The following is a 19,302-nucleotide window of genomic DNA, read 5'->3' as shown; positions in this document are numbered from 1 at the left end:
AAGGGGAGGGGGCAGGGAGGGACAGAGAGGAGAAAGGCGGAGGGAGGAAGCGGGGTCACAGCCCTGGAGCCCCTCCCGGGCCAGCCCAGACCCTGTCCTTGCTGCCAGCGAAGACAAATTATTATTTCCTCTCCAAGGGCTTCTCGCTGAGGGCGCTGCAGGACGCAGCCCCCGAAACACATAAACAAACACAAGGCTTGTCAGGAGAGCAGGATGATTAGCCGTAATTAACGCCAGGCCCCGCCCCGTCCCGACCTTTCAGCCACCCACCGCTCTGGACGGCAGGGGTGCGCGGTCCCAGGCCCCGGCCGGGGGGCGTGGCGCTTTGCCCCAAAGAGGAGGCCGCCAGAAATGTGTCTCCTATTTATAACCCGGGTCCCAGCACAAAGCGCAGGGCGTCCCCGGGGCTCAAGCGGGATAGTCTGCTCTCTGGGCCCCCTCGGGCTGCTGTCTGTGGCTCTGTGGGTGGCTTCTTCAACATCCTGTCTTGACGGTGGCTGAGACAAGAACCTACCCCCAGCAACTCCCGGCTGGCACCCAGAGGCTTCTGATCTGTCCCCAGCAAAGCACACAGAACCCAGGTCCCCGGGTGGGGCTGCTCAGCCTGGCTCAAACGCCCAAATGCCATTCTCTTGCTCACGCCGTAAAGGACCCTGTGCCAGGCACTGACCCAAATCCAGGACGCAGTGGTGACCCAGAGAAGGCAGCCCCGCCATGGGAAGCTCACGGCCTGAAGAAGAAGGCGGACAAGCAGCCGACGAACGAACAAGACCAATCCAGGCGGCGATGGAGGGGGCGAACGGGGCCGGGGGGGTGTGAGGGCCGGGAAGAGGCAGGGGCAGGGATGCTCAGGGGCCACAGTCCCCGCTGAGACCCCACAGAGGGGAGGAGGCAGCAGGAAGAGCAGGCCTCTCAGACAGTGTCCTAACTGCTCACCTGCTGGGCTTGAAGACATGGGGTGGGGTGACCAGAGAAGGCTTCATGGAGTAGGCGGCTTTGCCAGAGGTGTAGAGAATCCATAAGGGGCAGAGCCTGCTGTCTAGTGGCTGCCAGCTGAGCAGGTGGGGCACCCGCAGGGACACCTGAGGAGGGAGGCCTTGTGCTTCCTCAAAGCTGAAGCACACCCCAAACCTCCACCGACATTGCCCCTAAAGAGGCTTTTTCTTGCTGGAGACCTGTCTTCTCTTCCAAATCGAGGACCAACCATAGCTCTTCCCAGAGGCGTGAGAGCTGAATGAGAACGCACAAACGCTGTCGGGGGTTCCCTCATTTCTCAGGAGACAGCTCGAGAGAACCTGTGAGGTGCCAGCTGGTCACAGACTGGGGGCCCCGCCCAGGGCCGGGACCCCGTCAGATAGGAAAGAGAGGGGTCAAGGGTCCCCTGAAATACTGAGGGGAGCTACTACTTCTAACCTAAGAATACTGCAAACCCCAAATTAATACATGTTAGACTAAATATACGTAAAATGCAAATTTCATCCATTTGCTGCCTGGAACTCAGCTCAACTCTCCAGGCCTGGGGCTGGGCGGGGCGGAGGGCTTCCAAAAGCGAGAGTGACAGCAGCCCTCACGTGGAGTCCTGCGGACAGCACGGCTGTGCAGATGAGGCCCGCGAGGCTCAGAGGTGACGTGACCACTGCCCTCAGACCCGAGAGCCGGGCACAGGCAGACGCGAGCGTGAGGGCACAGGCAGACGGGCGCCTGCAGCCCCTGTCCCCACCGTGTAGCACGTGGCTGGGAAGCGATGCCACCTGGGCTTCCTCGCTGTGGCACCCTACCGCCCGGGCTCCAGCACCTGCAGACACACAGCCCGGTGGCCGGGCTGCGGGAGCTGCGGCCTCCACCAGGGGGCGCAGGGCCCAGCTCTCTGGGGATTCCCCGGCTCCGCAGCCACCTCCACTGGAGTCAGAAAACAGCGCGCCGCAGCCGTGGGTGACGGGTGACGTGCAGGTGCCACTGCACCTGGGGAAGCTGGTCCATCTCCGACCCGCCTCACTGAGGGAGCCCGAGTGGCGGCTCATCACAGCGCCTCGTGGGGCGGGAGTGACACGGGAAGAAATGCCAGGACGGAGACGCACCTGTCTGCCCGTCTGGTCCCCGCCTGTGCACGCGGGAGCGGTGAGGAGGCGGAGGCCGGGGGCACCAGCCACGTGCGGACAGGCCCCGGGGACCTGGACGGGAGGTAAAGGTGCCACACACCTGGAAAAGGGCCAGGTGAGGCGTGGCCCCTGTGGGCGGGGCTCCCCGACATGGAAACCAGCTACCGAGTCCTGCTGCCTCTCCTCTGATCAGACTCGTGGGGCGCCCTGCTCCACACGGGCCCTCTGCACGGAAATGCCCACTGCTCGCCAGGCGGTCTGGGCCCCTCCACCCCCCGCACTGCCCAGCCCCCTTGTAGCTAGGCAGGGCTGTGCGGCTGGCTCTGACTGATGGCTGGGAGCGGAGAGATGTCACTTCTGGGCCGAGCCTGAGAAAAGCAGGTGGCATTCTTCCATGTGCTCCTGTCCCCTCCGTGGCAACCCGAGGTCCTTGTGCAAGATGGCAGAGCCTCAAAAGGCGGCAGCCAGGCCCAGCCGAGGCACGAGGACAGCTACCTGGAGAGCCACCCAGACACACAGTGGACTCTGCACTGGGAGAAGCCGCTGAGAACTGGGGGCTGTCACTGCACCCAGCCCGACCTCAGCCAACCCGCGGGCTGCACAGCTGGGGCGGGCAGGCTGGCCTCGATGTCAGCCCTGCCCCCCAGGGCCCTGTGCCGGTAGGAGGGGCCACCCCGTCTCTGCTAGGACCACCCTGTGTCTCACCGTGTGACCCCGGACAAGCCCCTTGGCCACTCAGAGCCTCGCCTTCCTCACCTGCCCAGTGGGGTTTACGCCGTGGGGGCGGGGGCCGGGGAGGACCCCTGGGTGTCGGGAGGGCCACAGGCCACTGCCTGTTCCTCCGCCAGGTGACACTCTCTAGCTGTGTGAACATTCCTGCCGCCTGAGGGCTCCAGGCTGACTCCTCCTTGCCTGGAGCAGTGCTTTGGTGGCCAGCGGCTCCCTGACAGAGGGAGGGGGCCCACATCTTGGCCCGAATCACGTAAGGCCGTCCTTCCTGGCCTTGCCACCCTGGGGCTCCGTGCCCGGGGCCAGCACTCACTCACTCTGACCCTTAGTTTTCCCTCCCAGAAAAGGCCGATGAGCTGCTGGGCCGCGTCACTGACCCCCAGCAATCCGCCCCGCTCTCGGATTGCTGGGGGTCAGTGACGCGGCCCAGCAGCCCGGCCCGGTGCCAGTGCTTTGCAGGCGTGGCCAGCAGGGGTGTCTGACTCCTCCTCTGCACACCGCAGCCCCGCCCTGCACGCCGGCCGGCCACCGCACGGGAAGGCGTTAGTGGCTGCGGGTAATTCCGAGAAGCAAGGGGACAGCCCTCCTGGCTTGGAGCAGGACACAGGTCGGGAGCAGCGTGGCCCGCAGTGAGGCCCCACTCAGGGCCCGCGCCCACGCCCACGCCTCCGCCCCCTGCCCGGCTGAGGCCCGGCGTCCCCGGTGTGGAGCGGGAGCCAGCGGCAGCTCCTGCAAACCCGCAGCTGCGGACAGACACCTCCACGCCCACGGGGCCACCGGCTATTCCGGGACCCCTGTCCTGCCCCACCGCCAGCCTCGAGTCACCGGGGATGCCCGCGTCCCCGCCTGGGACGGGGTTCCCCCCTCCCCCTGGGGCGGTGCCTCCAGCACCCTTTAACACTGGTCGCTCCGCCGGACACAAGGGCCTGCCTGGGGCGCGGGCCCCCCCGGGAGCTGTCGGGCCGGGCAGATGGCCAGGGGCAAGAGGGCAGCTCTGGGAGGAGCATGGGGAGGGGAGGAGGCCTCTCCGGGAGGTGAGCTCCTGCAGCCATTCTGGACCGTGGGGGAGGAATGCCAGTGTGAGGGTAATTGGTCAGGAAGATGCAGGAGTCTGGCTCCTCAGTGCGTGGGAGGCCATTGTCTGCAAGTATTGCATGAGCAGGGTGGTGGCAGTCCGGCGGCCAGCCAGCCAGCCGGCCTGGGTCCAGCGTCAGTCCTTTGCATCACAGCTGTGTGACTCTGTACATCTTAACTAACCTCTCTGAGCACTTACGTCCTAGGCTTGAACGGGTGCAGGCAAGGCACAGGCCCTGGCACATGACACGAGTTCAGTGTCCATGAGCCCTCACTGCATCGGGGTCGCCGTGGCTGCTGCTTGCACAGGATGGACCCTAATGCCGGGTACGGCAGGGCAGGTGCATGCGGTCCCTGCAAACACCTGAGTCTGCAGGGGGCACACACCCATTCCATGGGCTCAGACACGGTGAGTGACTCACCTGGGCTCATTCGGCCCCCCAGCTCCCAGCCAGGTGACCTCTGAACCCACCCAAGCACCTGCTCCCCGTGTTTGGGAATCGTGTTTCCTGATACCGAAGAGAGGTTGATGTTTTGCATTTTGTTACAAAACACCCTGTGCCTCCCTGGACAGACTCCCAAGCAACTGAGGAAGACAATGAGCAGCTGACCCCGTGTGGCCAAAGGCCGAAGACGTGGCCCCACTTCACACGGACACCAGACAGGGGCCCGAGCCCGCCCTGCAGGGGCCACTGGGCCCCCGTACCCTAAGTTCTACCCCAGAGACCACGGTTTGTATTTCTGTCCTCCGTGGCTCAGATTTTGACCAATTTCTCCCGAATTGGAAGTGCTGTTTCCTGTTGCTCAGCGGGAGATGCGAAACACACACTTCACAGGCGCCACTTTGCCCGGGCTGCGACCAGAAACGGTATCTTCACAAACCATTAAACAAGACGGAGCCCCTGTCCCGGGACCCGGAGTCATGTCATTCCCCAGGGGCTTCCTCCCGCCAGGCCCAGCCCTAGACACCGTGCATCCTGTCTCGCCTCACCCTTCTGCAGCCCTGCAGGACGGGCTCTGTCGGAATCACCCCCATAGAGCCTGCTGTCTAGTGGCTGCCAGCTGAGCAGGTGGGGCACCCGCAGGGACACCTGAGGAGGGAGGCCTTGTGCTTCCTCAAAGCTGAAGCACACCCCGAACCTCCACCGACATTGCCCCTAAAGAGGCTTTTTTCTTGCTGGAGACCTGTCTTGTCTTCCAAATCGAGGACCAACCATAGCTCTTCCCAGAGGCGTGAGAGCTGAATGAGAACGCACAAACGCTGTCGGGGGTTCCCTCATTTCTCAGGAGACAGCTCGAGAGAACCTGTGAGGTGCCAGCTGGTCACAGACTGGGGGCCCCGCCCAGGGCCGGGACCCCGTCAGATAGGAAAGAGAGGGGTCAAGGGTCCCCTGAAATACTGAGGGGAGCTACTACTTCTAACCTAAGAATACTGCAAACCCCAAATTAATACATGTTAGACTAAATATACGTAAAATGCAAATTTCATCCATTGGCTGCCTGGAACTCAGCTCAACTCTCCAGGCCTGGGGCCGGGCGGGGCGGAGGGCTTCCAAACGCGAGAGTGACAGCAGCCCTCACGTGGAGTCCTGCGGACAGCACGGCTGTGCAGATGAGGCCCCGAGGCTCAGAGGTGACGTGACCACTGCCCTCAGACCCGAGAGCCGGGCACAGGCAGACGCGAGCGTGAGGGCACAGGCAGACGGGCGCCTGCGGCCCCTGTCCCCACCGTGTAGCACGTGGCTGGGAAGCGATGCCACCTGGGCTTCCTCGCTGTAGCACCCTACCGCCCGGGCTCCAGGACCTGCAGACACACAGCCCGGTGGCCGGGCTGCGGGAGCCGCGGCCTCCAGCAGAGGGCGCAGGGCCCAGCTCTCTGGGGATTCCCCGGCTCCGCAGCCACCTCCACTGGAGTCAGAAAACAGCGCGCCGCAGCCGTGGGTGACGGGTGACGTGCAGGTGCCACCGCACCTGGGGAAGCTGGTCCATCTCCGACCCGCCTCACTGAGGGAGCCCGAGTGGCGGCTCATCACAGCGCCTCGTGGGGCGGGAGTGACACGGGAAGAAATGCCAGGACGGAGACGCACCTGTCTGCCCGTCTGGTCCCCGCCTGTGCACGCGGGAGCGGTGAGGAGGCGGAGGCCGGGGGCACCAGCCACGTGCGGACAGGCCCCGGGGACCTGGACAGGAGGTCAAGGTACCGCACACCTGGAAAAGGGCCAGGTGAGGGCGTGGCCCCTGTGGGCGGGGCTCCCCCGACATGGAAACCAGCTGCCGACCCCAGGGGCCTTCCGAGTCCTGCTGCCTCTCCTCTGATCAGACTCGTGGGGCGCCCTGCTCCACACGGGCCCTCTGCACGGAAATGCCCACTGCTCGCCAGGCGGTCTGGGCCCCTCCGCCCCCCGCACTGCCCAGCCCCCTTGTAGCTAGGCAGGGCTGTGCGGCTGGCTCTGACTGATGGCTGGGAGCGGAGAGATGTCACTTCTGGGCCGAGCCTGAGAAAAACAGGTGGGATTCTTTCATGTGCTCCTGTCCCCTCCGTGGCAACCCGAGGTCCTTGTGCAAGATGGCAGAGCCTCAAAAGGCGGCAGCCAGGCCCAGCCGAGGCACGAGGACCGCTACCTGGAGAGCCACCCAGACACACAGTGGACTCTGCACTGGGAGAAGCCGCTGAGAACTGGGGGCTGTCACTGCACCCAGCCCGACCTCACCCAACCCGCGGGCTGCACAGCTGGGGCGGGCGGGCTGGCCTCGACGTCGGCCCTGCCCCCCAGGGCCCTGTGCCGGTAGGAGGGGCCACCCCGTCTCTGCTAGGACCACCCTGTGTCTCACCGTGTGACCCCGGCCAAGCCCCTTGGCCACTCAGAGCCTCGCCTTCCTCACCTGCCCAGTGGGGTTTACGCCGTGGGGGGCGGGGGCAGGGGAGGACCCCTGGGTGTCGGGAGGGCCACGGGCCACTGCCCGTTCCTCCGCCAGGTGACACTCTCTACCTGTGTGAACATTCCTGCCGCCTGAGGGCTCCAGGCTGACTCCTCCTTGCCTGGAGCAGTGCTTTGGTGGCCAGCGGCTCCCTCTCAGAGGGAGGGGGCCCACATCTTGGCCCGAATCACGTCCTTCCTGGCCTTGCCACCCTGGGGCTCTGTGCCCGGGGCCAGCACTCACTCACTCTGACCCTTAGTTTTCCCTCCCAGAAAAGGCCGATGAGCTCGCCCCGCTCTCGGATTGCTGGTGGTCAGTGACCCGGCCCAGCAGCCCGGCCCGGTGCCAGTGCTTTGCGGGCGTGGCCAGCAGGGGTGTCTGACTCCTCCTCTGCACACCGCAGCCCCGCCCTGCACGCGGGCCGGCCACCGCACGGGAAGGCGTTAGTGGCTGCGGGTAATTCCGAGAAGCAAGGGGACAGCCCGCCTGGCTTGGAGCAGGACACAGGTCGGGAGCAGCGTGGCCCGCAGCGAGGCCCCACTCAGGGCCCGCGCCCACCCCACGCCTCCGCCCCCTGCCCGGCTGAGGCCCGGCGTCCCCGGTGTGGAGCGGGAGCCAGCGGCAGCTCCTGCAAACCCGCAGCTGCGGACAGACACCTCCACGCCCACGGGGCCACCGGCTATTCCGGGACCCCCGTCCTGCCCCACCGCCAGCCTCGAGTCACCGGGGATGCCCGCGTCCCCGCCTGGGACGGGGTTCCCCCCTCCCCCTGGGGCGGTGCCTCCAGCACCCTTCAACACTGGTCGCTCTGCCGGACACACGGGCCTGCCTGGGGCGCGGGCCCCCCCGGGAGCTGTCGGGCCGGGCAGATGGCCAGGGGCGAGAGGGCAGCTCTGGGAGGAGCACGGGGAGGGGAGAAGGCCTCTCCAGGAGGTGAGCTCCTGCAGCCATTCTGGACCGTGGGGGAGGAATGCCAGTGTGAGGGTAATTGGTCAGGAAGATGCAGGAGTCTGGCTCCTCAGTGCGTAGGGAGCCACCGTGCCAGGCCTGACCGTCTGCAAGTATTGCATGAGCAGGGTGGTGGCAGTCCGGCGGCCAGCCAGCCAGCCAGCCTGGGTCCAGCGTCAGTCCCTTGCATCACAGCTGTGTGACTCTGTACATCTTAACTAACCTCTCTGAGCACTTACGTCCTAGGCTTGAACGGGTGCGGGCAAGGCACAGGCCCTGGCACGTGACACGAGTTCAGTGTCCATGAGCCCTCACTGCATCGGGGTCGCCGTGGCTGCTGCTTGCACAGGATCGACCCTAATGCCGGGTACGGCAGGGCAGGTGCATGCGGTCCCTGCAAACACCTGAGTCTGCAGGGGGCATACACCCATTCCATGGGCTCAGACAGGGTGAGTGACTCACCTGGGCTCATTCGGCCCCCCAGCTCCCAGCCAGGTGACCTCTGAACCCACCCAAGCACCTGCTCCCCGTGTTTGGGAATCATGTTTCCTGATACTGAAGAGAGGTTGATGTTTTGCATTTTCTTACAAAACACCCTGTGCCTCCCTGGACAGACTCCCAAGCGACTGAGGAAGACAATGAGCAGCTGACCCCGTGTGGCCAAAGGCTGAAGACGTGGCCCCACTTCACACGGACACCAGACGGGGGCCCGAGCCCGCCCTGCAGGGGCCACTGGGCCCCAGTACCCTAAGTTCTACCCCGGAGACCACGGTTTGTATTTCTGTCCTCCGTGGCTCAGATTTTAACCAATTTCTCCCGAATTGGAAGTGCTGTTTCCTGTTGCTCAGCGGGAGATGCGAAACACACACTTCACAGGCGCCACTTTGCCTGGGCTGCGACTGGGCTGTGTGCCCTTGAAGCGAGAAACGGTATCTTCACAAACCATTAAACAAGACAGAGCCCCTGTCCCCGGGACCCGGAGTCACATCATTCCCCAGGGGTTCCTCCCGCCAGGCCCAGCCCTAGACACCGTGTGTCCTGTCTCGCCTCACCCTTCTGCAGCCCTGCGGGACGGGCTCTGTCGGAATCACCCCCATCTTACAGACGGGGAAGCGAGGGACATGCCAGGGACGTGGCCTGCTCATGGTCACAAGGCTGGAAATGGCAGGGCCAGGGCAGGAACGAAGGCATCTGTCCAGAGCCCGTGCTTTTCGCTGCCTCTGATGGGGCTCAGTGCCAAAGAGGCCTACACGGCTCTTCCCGCTTGTCCCTCAGCCACCAGAAGGGAAAGACCCGCCAGGCTGCACGGGCCCCGGTGGCCATCACTCCGGCCCTTGATGCTTCTGCCGCTGACGGTCAACTTAGACGCTGACTTGTTGTTGTTTTCTCTACAAAATCCCCTCATCTCGGCACAAACCAGAATGAGCTTCTCATAAAACAAGCGACTTCACATCACAGGTGGCACATGGTGGCCTCCAGGCCGAATATGGCCCACGCATGTTTTACGGGGACACCGCATTCCTTTTTAAAATGTGAACAGGCTTCCAACATTTAAATGAAGGATATTTCACATAAAAATAAACCTTTCCGGTTTCTTTTGAATGACCCGCCCACTTGGGTCTGGCGTTCCAGGGTGACATCCACAGCTGCGGAGTGGCAGCTGTCCCCTTGCAGCAAGGACATGCTCCCCAGCCTGCCCCAGGCCCACTGAAGCGCTCCCAGAGCACGCGGGCCTGTGCTTTCTCCTCTGTGAAAAGAGCCGTGAAGACAGCCTGCCGTCCCCCTCCACAGAGCCGTGGGTTAATGAGAGTCACTGTCACCCCAGAAAACCTTTTCTCCTCTTCCTCCCGCGAGTTCTCAGGAAGGTTGAGGAGCAGCCCTGTCCCCGGTTCTGGGTCACCCCTGCCCCAGGGTTGAGGACCCGCAGCCCCAAAGTAGCCCAGCCTGGTCATCTGGCCAGAGAAGGGCGATGTGGCGGGCGTGCATTCCATCCCGCCCGGACACCCCCCGGGACAGAGCCAAACCCCAAGATTAGCAGTGTCCACCTCGGGCCGACAGTTTGCGCTTCCCACACCACCTCTGGGTGTGCTGGGTACACGTCAGAGTGCCAAGGGCATCTGAGAATCCACTGCACAGAGGAAGACATCTGTGCAATGCACACTTACTTCAGTGAGATGATTCCTGGCTGAAGTGCATCCAACCCACCGGGTCTGCTGCACCTTGATATTCATCCATCCACCTGTTCACCCACCCATCCCCATCCACCTACCCACCCACACAACTATGCAACCCCTTAGCCATCTGCCCAGCGCATATACCCACCTACCCATCCATCCATCCATCCATCCCTCCCTCCATCCATCCGACCATCCCTCCATCCCTCTGTCCTTCTGTCCAACTGTCCATCCACCCTTCCACCCACTCATGCAACTATGCAACCCCTTAGCCATCTGCCCAGCGCATGCATCCATGCATCCACCCACCTAACCATCCAACTATGCAACCCCTTAGCTGTCCATCCACCCGTCTACCTATCCATCTCTCTATCCACCTGCCCATCCAACTACATGACCATTGAACCACTCATCCGCTTGCCCGTCCATCCGTCCATCCATCCGTCCATCCGTCCATCCGTCCATCCGTATGTCCCTTTATCCACCTCCCCACCGGCCTAACTATACAACCACCCAAGCAGCCATCTGTCCTATGCACCTATTCGTCTGGACCCCCACCCCTTCAGCGGGTATAAGCTGAGAGAGTACACTGTGCCAGGCACTGTGTTAGGCTTCGGGAATGAGGCCTTGAAGAAGTAAGGTTCCTCCTTCAAGGAGAGTCTGCTGCCTCGGTGGAGAGCCATGCAGCCTCAGGGGTTCTGAGCCAGGCGATGGCCCGTGGCCGCTGCAGGAAGTCGTGGAGCTTCCGTGGGGGCTGAGGAAAAGGACTGAGCAGGAATGGCTCCAGTTACGTCCCCGCTCAGCTACGCGCGAGCGATGAGCAATTCCGAGCCTCGGTTTCCTCACGTGGCGAAGGGAGCCTGCGAGGCCCACCACGTGTGGCACTGAATGCCACGAGGTCACAAAGTCCACAGCATCCACGGACTGCACTGGACAGACGGTGGCTAGGAAAGGTGACGTGCCGGAAATCACAGGAGACGTCTGCACGGCCAGCGTGCTCGGGGCTCTCCGCAAGCTCCTAAGTCCATGACCCCCCCACGAGGTGGCTGACCTCAGGCCCGATCGCCCGTTCTGCAAACCTGGGGTTCAGTGTACGATGAGAGCTCGTTAGGTCTAAATCGCACCTCCTCGCACCGCAGCTGCCCTCCCTGAAGAGCCCCGCGGATCGTTTCTGGTCGAGAGTTGCCTCGGGCACAGCGAGTTCTTTGACAGTCTGCACAGCCACATTCTTGCCTCTGTGGTCTAGAAATCCCTGGAGAAATTGGCCGTCGGCAGTTTCAGAGACCGAGCAGAGGAATGTACCTTCCCAGAACGGGAGGCCACGTTCCTGCGGCCCCCACCATGCAGGCGAGCTGGCGCGGGCAGAACATTCTGTGCATCCTTCGTGGAAGGCTGCTCCCGAGCTCCCAACCGGGAGCGGAGACCTCTCCTGCCCCTGAGTCCAGCTGGGACCCGCACGGCTGCGGGCCCCGTCTGCCATGAGACCCCACCTGCGGAGCCAGGGAGCTCAGGCCCTGGGCCCTCCTCAGGGACCTGACAATGACCTTGGCCTCACCTCCCTCACGTCCTGTTCTACCTGACTGAAAATACCTGGTTCCCGACGTGCCTAACCTGAGCCCCGAATTATTCATTGAAAATACCTGGCTCCCGACGTGCCTAACCTGAGCCCCGAATTATTCAGCACGGTCTGCCGGCTGACACTCCGCTCCGCAGGCCCCCCGAACGGAGGACAGGGGACTGCAATGCCCCCGCTTTCCCTCGGAGGGCACCGAGCGCCACCCCATCTCCAGGCGGAGTTCGGGCTCATTAAACCCAAACACACGATAGCCCCTGGAAAACCACCGTCGGCAGCAGCGATGCGAGGTCGGGGGGAGGAGCAACCATGGGACGAAGCCCGGCCCTGCAGAAGGCCAGGCCCGGAGCTGAGCGGGCGCCACGCACAGCCGCCACCGACGGATCGAGCCAGCAGCGGGGTCCCCGCCACGCGGCCCACACGCTCCCCTGCGAGCCCGCCGTGCCGGCGGTGGAAACGTCGCTAACAGCGCCAGGGTGCCACCAGCTCTGCGTCCAGGAACCTCCCCCGCACGCCTCCCGTCCTTCTTCCTGAGCCCCTCCCCCGCGCAGCTCTAAATCCACCTGACCCCACGCTGTCCCCAGCGCTCGAGTCCACCCTCTGCAGCCCCGGCCCGCAGGGCGCTGTCCAGCTCATCCTTGGCCTGCCACGCTGGCGAGACCAGAATGCACACGACCCAGCTTGCCCTCCGACCCCAGCCCGCCACATGGAGGCAGAGGGCCTGTCCCTCCTGTGACCCGTCGGGGGGCCCTCACGGCTCCTCTGGTCACCGTTCACCACTTCATCGAATGCTCCAGGGACACGGCAGTGCACGTGGCAGGCGAGACCCAGCCTCCGCGTGGGGAGATGGAAGGCAGGTCCCTCTGGGGAGGTGACCCTTGAGCTGAGCCCCGAACGCCCAGAGTCGGCAGCAGGGAAGGCCCCCAGCCCGGCCCTGCCAGCCCGCCACGCCTCCCTGCCGGCCCCGTCCCCCACAGGCAATGCCGCCTCGGCCCTCTGCACCGCTGCGGCTGCTCACTGCCTGTGACACCCCTGCACGCCCGGCGAGCTGACACCTCCTGATCAAAACTGTGCTCCACGTCACCCACTCCCCGATGCCCGCACCCCGACTCTGCGTCCCTCCTGCCGGTCACTCCCTCCCCCCCAGACCCTCCGCTGCCGGAGCTGGTCACACGTGCATCGTGGAATGTGTCTTGCTACACGCAACAATTCAGCACGCGTCCGAGCGTGTCCCCGTCTCTGCGCCCAGCACCTGCTCGCTGCAGGAAGCCTCTAGCTGGGGGGGCTGCACCCCGAGAGGTTGCAAGGGCAGTCGATGCTGCGGAAGGAGCCAGGGCTGCCCTCCTGGGGTTCAGCTTCTCCTCGTAATTCGAAACATTCCTTCCCTTGATGTCGCAGCAGCCGTGGATGAACTGCAGGGCGGGAGGCAAAATCCGCAAGAAATTTTAAGGACGGCAGTGACGATTGTCATTGTCACAGTAACATTTGGAGCCGGCTGCGGTGAGGCCCTGATCTACCGAAGGCTGCTCTACAGATGTCAAGGGGCTGCTCTAAGGACCGATGTGGTGACACCTGCACAAAGTCCACGCCACGCGGGACAGAACAGTTTCCAGGCTGCTGATGCTGACGCAGGCAAAGGACACAGCTGGGCGGGTGTGGACGCCACTGCTTCTCCAGTGCCGACACGAAATGGACACCGGACTCGGCCGTAGTATGTCATCCGTTCTCTGCCCTTGTGGCCGAGATGAGAGCAGGACACGGCATCAGGGGGCGAGGCCCAGCGGTTAGGGACAAGGGCTCTGAAACTTCCAGGCGGCTGCCACTGACTGTGAGACGCTGGGACACCCCTTCGCCTCTGTGCCCGGCCCCTCATCTGCAGAGCGGGGCTGACGGCCACGCTCCAGCAACGGCGCGGTGCCCCGCTGGCAGCCAGGGGTCGAGCTCTGCCAGGAGCCGCCGTGACTGCCGATGTCCAGTGAGGAAACCTGGCCTCGGAAGCTGGTTGTCCCTGTCCCACTCGTCTGCAGTTACCGAGGACACTCCGCGGGACTGAGAGCTGTCACGCATGTGATCCGGGTGCGAACGCCAGCAGAGCTAAGGCCCTCTGACACGATGGCACGTGGCACGCTCTCACGGACGCTAAGAGGGCCTCCGTAAAAGTATATATAATTTTACTTATATTTACATTGTAAAATCTAGAAATGAATTTGAAATCATGTACAGAAAAATATACCCCATAAAAGAAAGAGTTGAGAAAACTGAGGTAAAGGGCCTACAACAGAAAGGCAAACAGATATGCACCCCAAATAATACAATACAGTTGCCACAGGAAGCCGCACACTTGATTCTGAGCTTTTTGGTGGCCAAAGCAAAAAGGGAAACTCTACTAATTACAACACATGCATTCTCCTTAAGGTATTAACAGGCAGCTGTTCCACGGAAGCACAGATGATTTTGATCCCAAAGCCTCAGAGAACAGTCTTCCAAGGTCCTAAGGGAGGGGACACAGTGTAGCATATGGTGGGCGGTGACACTTGGGAGAGAAAGGCTCTGTAAAATATAGATTCCTACTCAAGGTATCTGGAGTGGGGGCTGAGGATGTTTCCACAAAGCTCCCCGGGAATTTGGATGCACAGTCAGATGTGGGAACAGGCGGGGTCACATGACCAGTCACCCACCCTCTGTCTCCTGCTGTGGGCTAGTGACCACGCTGCCCTGAACTAGTTTTCCTCATCTGAAAAACAGGACCATTATGTGTATGTAGCCCAGGGAGCCCTCGCAAGGCTTCGAGGAGCTAATACACACGTAGCACTCAGCAGGAAGCTGGTACACAGAAGGCACTGCATAAATGCTCACAATGACGACAATTAACGACCACCTTTCTGTGTCCCTCATCGAGGATGAAGCCTGCGGGACTGGAACCCCCTCCCCGCCCCCCGCCACGCACACCCAGCACACGTTGGGAAGAGGGAAATTGGCAAATATTCATCAATGGCCGGCTGTTAGCATCCAATCCCCCGACCCCAGCAATGAAGCATTGACACTTCCCAAAGGAACGGCTTTGTTTCTGGCGATTAAAAGTCACTTTTTTGGTAAGTCCAGAAAAGAAAGATTTCTGATTTTCAAAACTGTCCACTGAACGGAGAACCTGCTCTGTGCCCTGGCTGTCCTCGAAGCTTCAGCAGAAAGACGGGACCAAGGCTCACGCGCGGGGGTCCGGCCGCTCTGCAATTAAGCTGAGCCAAGCTCATGCCCATCCTGAGACGCGGCAAGCCTCCTCACGCAGTGGATTTCAAGGCGGCCGTGGCGGGGGTTGGGCGGGGTGGGCAGTGGCACACGACACTTTTTTCCCCAGGGAACTTGTGTTTTCGTGGGGGCCTGGGTGGTGGCAGCCTGTACCGGATGCAGTAGAACAAGATGTACGAAGGGACAAGCTCGAGGACCATTTAATGCCCGCGTTGAATGCTAAGTACCCGCTCCTGAAGGACGCCACTGAGCTTCAATCAGCCCCCCGCCCCGCGGCCAGTCCCAGAGCAGACGAGCCCCCTGGGGAGAGGTGACCACAGGCTCCGGCAACGCTGACATGGCCTGCCTGGCCCCCGTCTCCAGGCAAATCACATGACACTCGGAATGAGAGCCGCCACGGGAACGCGACCTCCAGCCTGCTGGCTTCCTCGGCGCCCCAGGAGCTGTTCGAACACGGCAGAACTCACGTCATCCTCGCCGAGGCCTACTGGTGGCCTCCTCGCCCTGCACAGGTGACGACTGGCCCAGGAGTGTGTCTGGCCACAACCGCAACAGCAACAGCTCCAGCCCCAGCCCCCCTCCTGCCGGGAACACGCTTGTGTGTGTTTTCCCGGGGACTGACCAGAAGCGTCCAGGGGCTCCTGGGAGGAAGGTGCCTCCGCTGTCCGCATGTGACAAACCAGGAAGGGGATTCAGAGGTGGCGGTGTCACCCCAAACCCACACAGCCGTGACAGGAGGGCGGGACGGACCCCGCCTGCCCACGGGTCCTGGAGCCCGAGCTTGACCGCATCTCTCCCTGGACAGTCCCACCTACTCCCTACTGTCCCACGTCGGGGGACATTTCCATCACCTCCCGCCACCCCCCACCCTAACACGGGCATGAAGCACTTTGCTTCGTGAGGCCCAGCGTGTCGGTGGAAGGCAGGCTGCCATGAGCAAACGCGAAGCTGTGACTGAGATAAGCACACGGGGCTGGGCAGCGCTGGCCCCTCTAGAAGGCTGCACCTGAGGCCCGTGCACGGTGACCCGGGGGTCCCCCTGGTTCATGCCCCACCTCCTCCTGCTGTGGGTGCCGGGCAAGTCCCTCCCTGAGGCTTCGTTTTCTCATCTGTAAAATGGAGATGGTTTATCGGGTTCTCGAAAGGACGAGATTAACGAGGGAAAATGAGCGAAACTGACCTCATAGGGTCGGCACTAAAGACTGAAAGCTGCAGGCACCGTCACGGCCAGCTCCCCTCACACAGTCGCCGTGCACGTGACTGGACGGCAGCTGCCACGGGGCGCGGCTCCTTGACGCTGCACTTCCGTGACACCTGGGCTCAAGGTAAGCTGGGCTCCCCGACAGGAAGGGGGTGAGACTCATTATGAGGGCCGAAGGAGGCCCTGCCTCCGCTCCGGCCCCTGGACCAGCACACAGGGTGTGTTATGGGGGTGGGGGTGGGGGGTGGACAGTGACAGCTCCATCTAGAAAAAAACCCAGGAGTACCCGAAAGATCGAATTTTAAGGGTCTGGAAATCGCACGACAAAAACTCCAACTGCCTTCAGGATAACGTGGCTGGCACGTTGCCATGGCAACCAGAGGCTGAACCATTCCACACGTGATGGCAGAAGAATCTCTGGAAGGAGGCAAAACGAAGACCGAGGGGTCCCATTCAGCGGTTCCTGCCGGGTAAACGGGGCGGGCTGGCCAGGAAGACGGCGTCTGGCCTGCGGGACGCGACCTCCCCACGGCGGCTCTGTGACTAATGCCGTGGTGACCTTTCCGCTTTTAAGCACAGTGACGAATGTCCGAGGACCTGCTCACCACTCCATCCCAGTCCAAGGGTTAAAATGAGTCACAGAGTCGGCAGGTGACGGAGGCCGTCGGGTGTGGCTTCCGGCACCCCACCTTGCCCCGCGGGCTGCCGTCTGCGTTTATAAATAAAGTTTTATTTGTAAATTAGGTACCTCCCATTCATTTCACATTGGCTATGGCCGGGTTTGTGCTACAACGAGACGTGGGTTTACGGGCTGGAAACGTTCACGATCTGGCCCTTCACAGACAGCCTGTCGACACCTCTGACAGGCCATGACGACCCGACACACGAAAAACGTCTGCACCTCGAAGAAAAGTGTGAACCGAATGAAAATACGACTCTGCACGGGGAGGAGGGCTGAGCGACTCACAAAACCGGGAAAAGGTTAAAAGCCAGAATTTCCAAAGGAAACGCCTCAAACCGTTCAGATACAGAGAACGGCAGGTAAGGCACGCGGAAAGAATCCTAAATGCGGATAAACACGGGAAAACGCGTCCGGTCTCCCTAGAAACGGGAGAAAGGAGAAGCCGAACCTCACGCGATCGCAGCGCGCCCGTGGGCTGGGCGGCCGGAGCCGCCGCGGCGCGTGGGCAGAAAGGCAAACCGGTCCCGCACGCGGGATGACGCGGCCTCACGCTGGAGGCCTCCCGCGAACGGGCCGAGCGCGAGGAGGGGTGTTAGCGCTGCGAAAGCGAAAACTTGGAGGAAGCGGAAGAGCCGAGCCTCGCGACGGGTGGTCGGGGCCCCGAGAGGCTTCCGAAGCACGCGGGGGTCTCAGAGGAGCACGCCTGGCGAAGGACTCCGTCCCCTCTCGCAGAAGACGACGCGCCTTGTCACGTGAAAGGCTCTGACAAGTCCTGTGGCAAGTAAACCACTGGTGACACGTTTTCCCTTTTGTGACCATCAGCCGGGGACAGCTTGTTCACAGAAAACCTGTCGCCACTTTAGGAAATGCGCGTCCAGATGCTCCATGTGGGGGTCCTGGGCGAGACTGCGCCTGGGGGGCCCCTCCTGCTGCCCTGAGTGAGGCCCGTGCTCAGGCCTCCGCCTTCCCCTGTGACCACCAGCCCCCGCCGTCGGGGAGCGACACGGCCACACCCCCCGCCCCCACTCCGTCCGCCCCACGGCGGTCACCGAGCATCTTGTCGTACGGCACGGGGCCGGCATCGGGACGCGTGAAGGCCCGAGGCAGCGCCTCCCCGCAGTGGCACGTGAGCGAACGGGAGGGTCTCCTGCACCCCGCACGGCTGTGTCGCCAGCAACGCCACCAATGCCACCGCACCTGCTCCGCATAGGAATAAAATCGGCCTCTGCTGCTGATCGGACACACAGTGACAAAGTCGCGACGGGTCCGACCTCGCTCCCATCAGGTGAACGAGGCCCCGTGGGGGGCGGTCCTGTCACCCCATCGGTACCGGGGATTTCGTTAAAACATCCTCCCGAGACATTTAAAAAGCTTCTCCCTGAGGGTCCCGTCCCGGGTCCGGGAGCCACTGGTCGGCACCAGGCACCTTGACCACAATCCACGCCGCCGAGCGTGACCTCACTGAGAAACTCAGGGCCGACCCGGGAGGGACCTGCGAGAACCCGGCTCCCAGGCCTCAGCAGCCCAAACGGCCAGGGCGCGTGAGCAAGCTGGACGAAGCTGCTCTGCCTCTCTGAGAGCGACCCGGTCCCCAGAGCTCGACACCACACCCCCGCCCCCCCACCCCGTCTGGCGTCCGGCGTCAGGGAGCATGACCGGATTCCAACGGACCCCGGCTGCTAACATGCACACGCTGTGCCCTGTCCCTGCCACAGTGTGTCTCCAGCCGCAGACCTGTGACCCCTGAGGGCACCCCTGGGGGCTCTGGGCCGCAGCCAGGGGGCAGACGGCTTGACTGGGTGCAGTTTCCCCCAGAACACACAGAATCCCAGCTTTTCTCGAAACTCTCAGCAGGTCGGCGACGCTCCACGCACGGTCTCGCGGGAGGACGACCAGGTGGAAATGAGTGGGACGTTTCCCCTCCCCCGCCCGCCCCGCGAGGCGCATCCCGCCATCTCTGTCTCCTCCCCACTCCTATACTCCGTGACTCTCCACTGGGCACGAACCCCCAGGGGTCATGTGGCAAGGTCTGGGACAATTCAGGTGGTCACCGGGGGCTGTACCATGTAGAGACCCAGGATGCTGCCAAATAAGCATCGAACGGAGTGCAGGACTCCCCCAAACCTTCTGGTCCCAAGTGCGGATAGCGGCGACAGGGAACCCCTGCTGTGGGCGCCCGTCGGGGGCCCGGGGCGGCGGGGAGAGGCGAGCTCACACGGTCGCCCCCTCCCCTGCGGGGCAGGCACGTGTGGCCTCCGCGGCCTCCCCACGCGGCCGCTTACTTGGAGAGCTTCATCTCGATCTGCTGCCGGATCTCCTGCCGCTCCTCGTCCGTCCTCCTGGGCCAAATAAGCATCGAACGGAGTGCAGGACTCCCCCAAACCTTCTGGTCCCAAGTGCGGATAGCGGCGACAGGGAACCCCTGCTGTGGGCGCCCGTCGGGGGCCCGGGGCGGCGGGGAGAGGCGAGCTCACATGGTCGCCCCCTCCCCTGCGGGGCAGGCACGTGTGGCCTCCGCGGCCTCCCCACGCGGCCGCTTACTTGGAGAGCTTCATCTCGATCTGCTGCCGGATCTCCTGCCGCTCCTCGTCCGTCCTCCTGGGGAAGATGTTGCGGTCCTCCAGCTCCTGCTTGCTCGGCCGGTTCCGCAGCTTCAC

General features: G+C 63.0%; 1 protein-coding gene across 1 annotated transcript in view; it reads right to left on the bottom strand.

Annotated features, from left to right (window-relative positions):
• PHACTR3 (phosphatase and actin regulator 3) overlaps positions 1-19,302 on the bottom strand; it is a 152,900-nt gene that overhangs the window by 9,435 nt on the left and 124,163 nt on the right. Inside the window, exons 8-9 of the mRNA XM_011366030.2 lie at positions 19,187-19,296; positions 16,850-16,858 (exon numbers count right to left, since the gene is read on the bottom strand). Of these exons, the coding sequence (XP_011364332.2) occupies positions 16,850-16,858; positions 19,187-19,296 (119 nt within the window). The remainder of the gene's footprint in view (positions 1-16,849; positions 16,859-19,186; positions 19,297-19,302) is intronic.

Source organism: Pteropus vampyrus, unplaced genomic scaffold, assembly GCF_000151845.1.
Source record: "Pteropus vampyrus isolate Shadow unplaced genomic scaffold, Pvam_2.0 Scaffold118, whole genome shotgun sequence".
Taxonomy (NCBI): Eukaryota; Metazoa; Chordata; class Mammalia; order Chiroptera; family Pteropodidae; genus Pteropus; species Pteropus vampyrus.
This window is presented reverse-complemented; position numbering and strand designations above follow the sequence as displayed.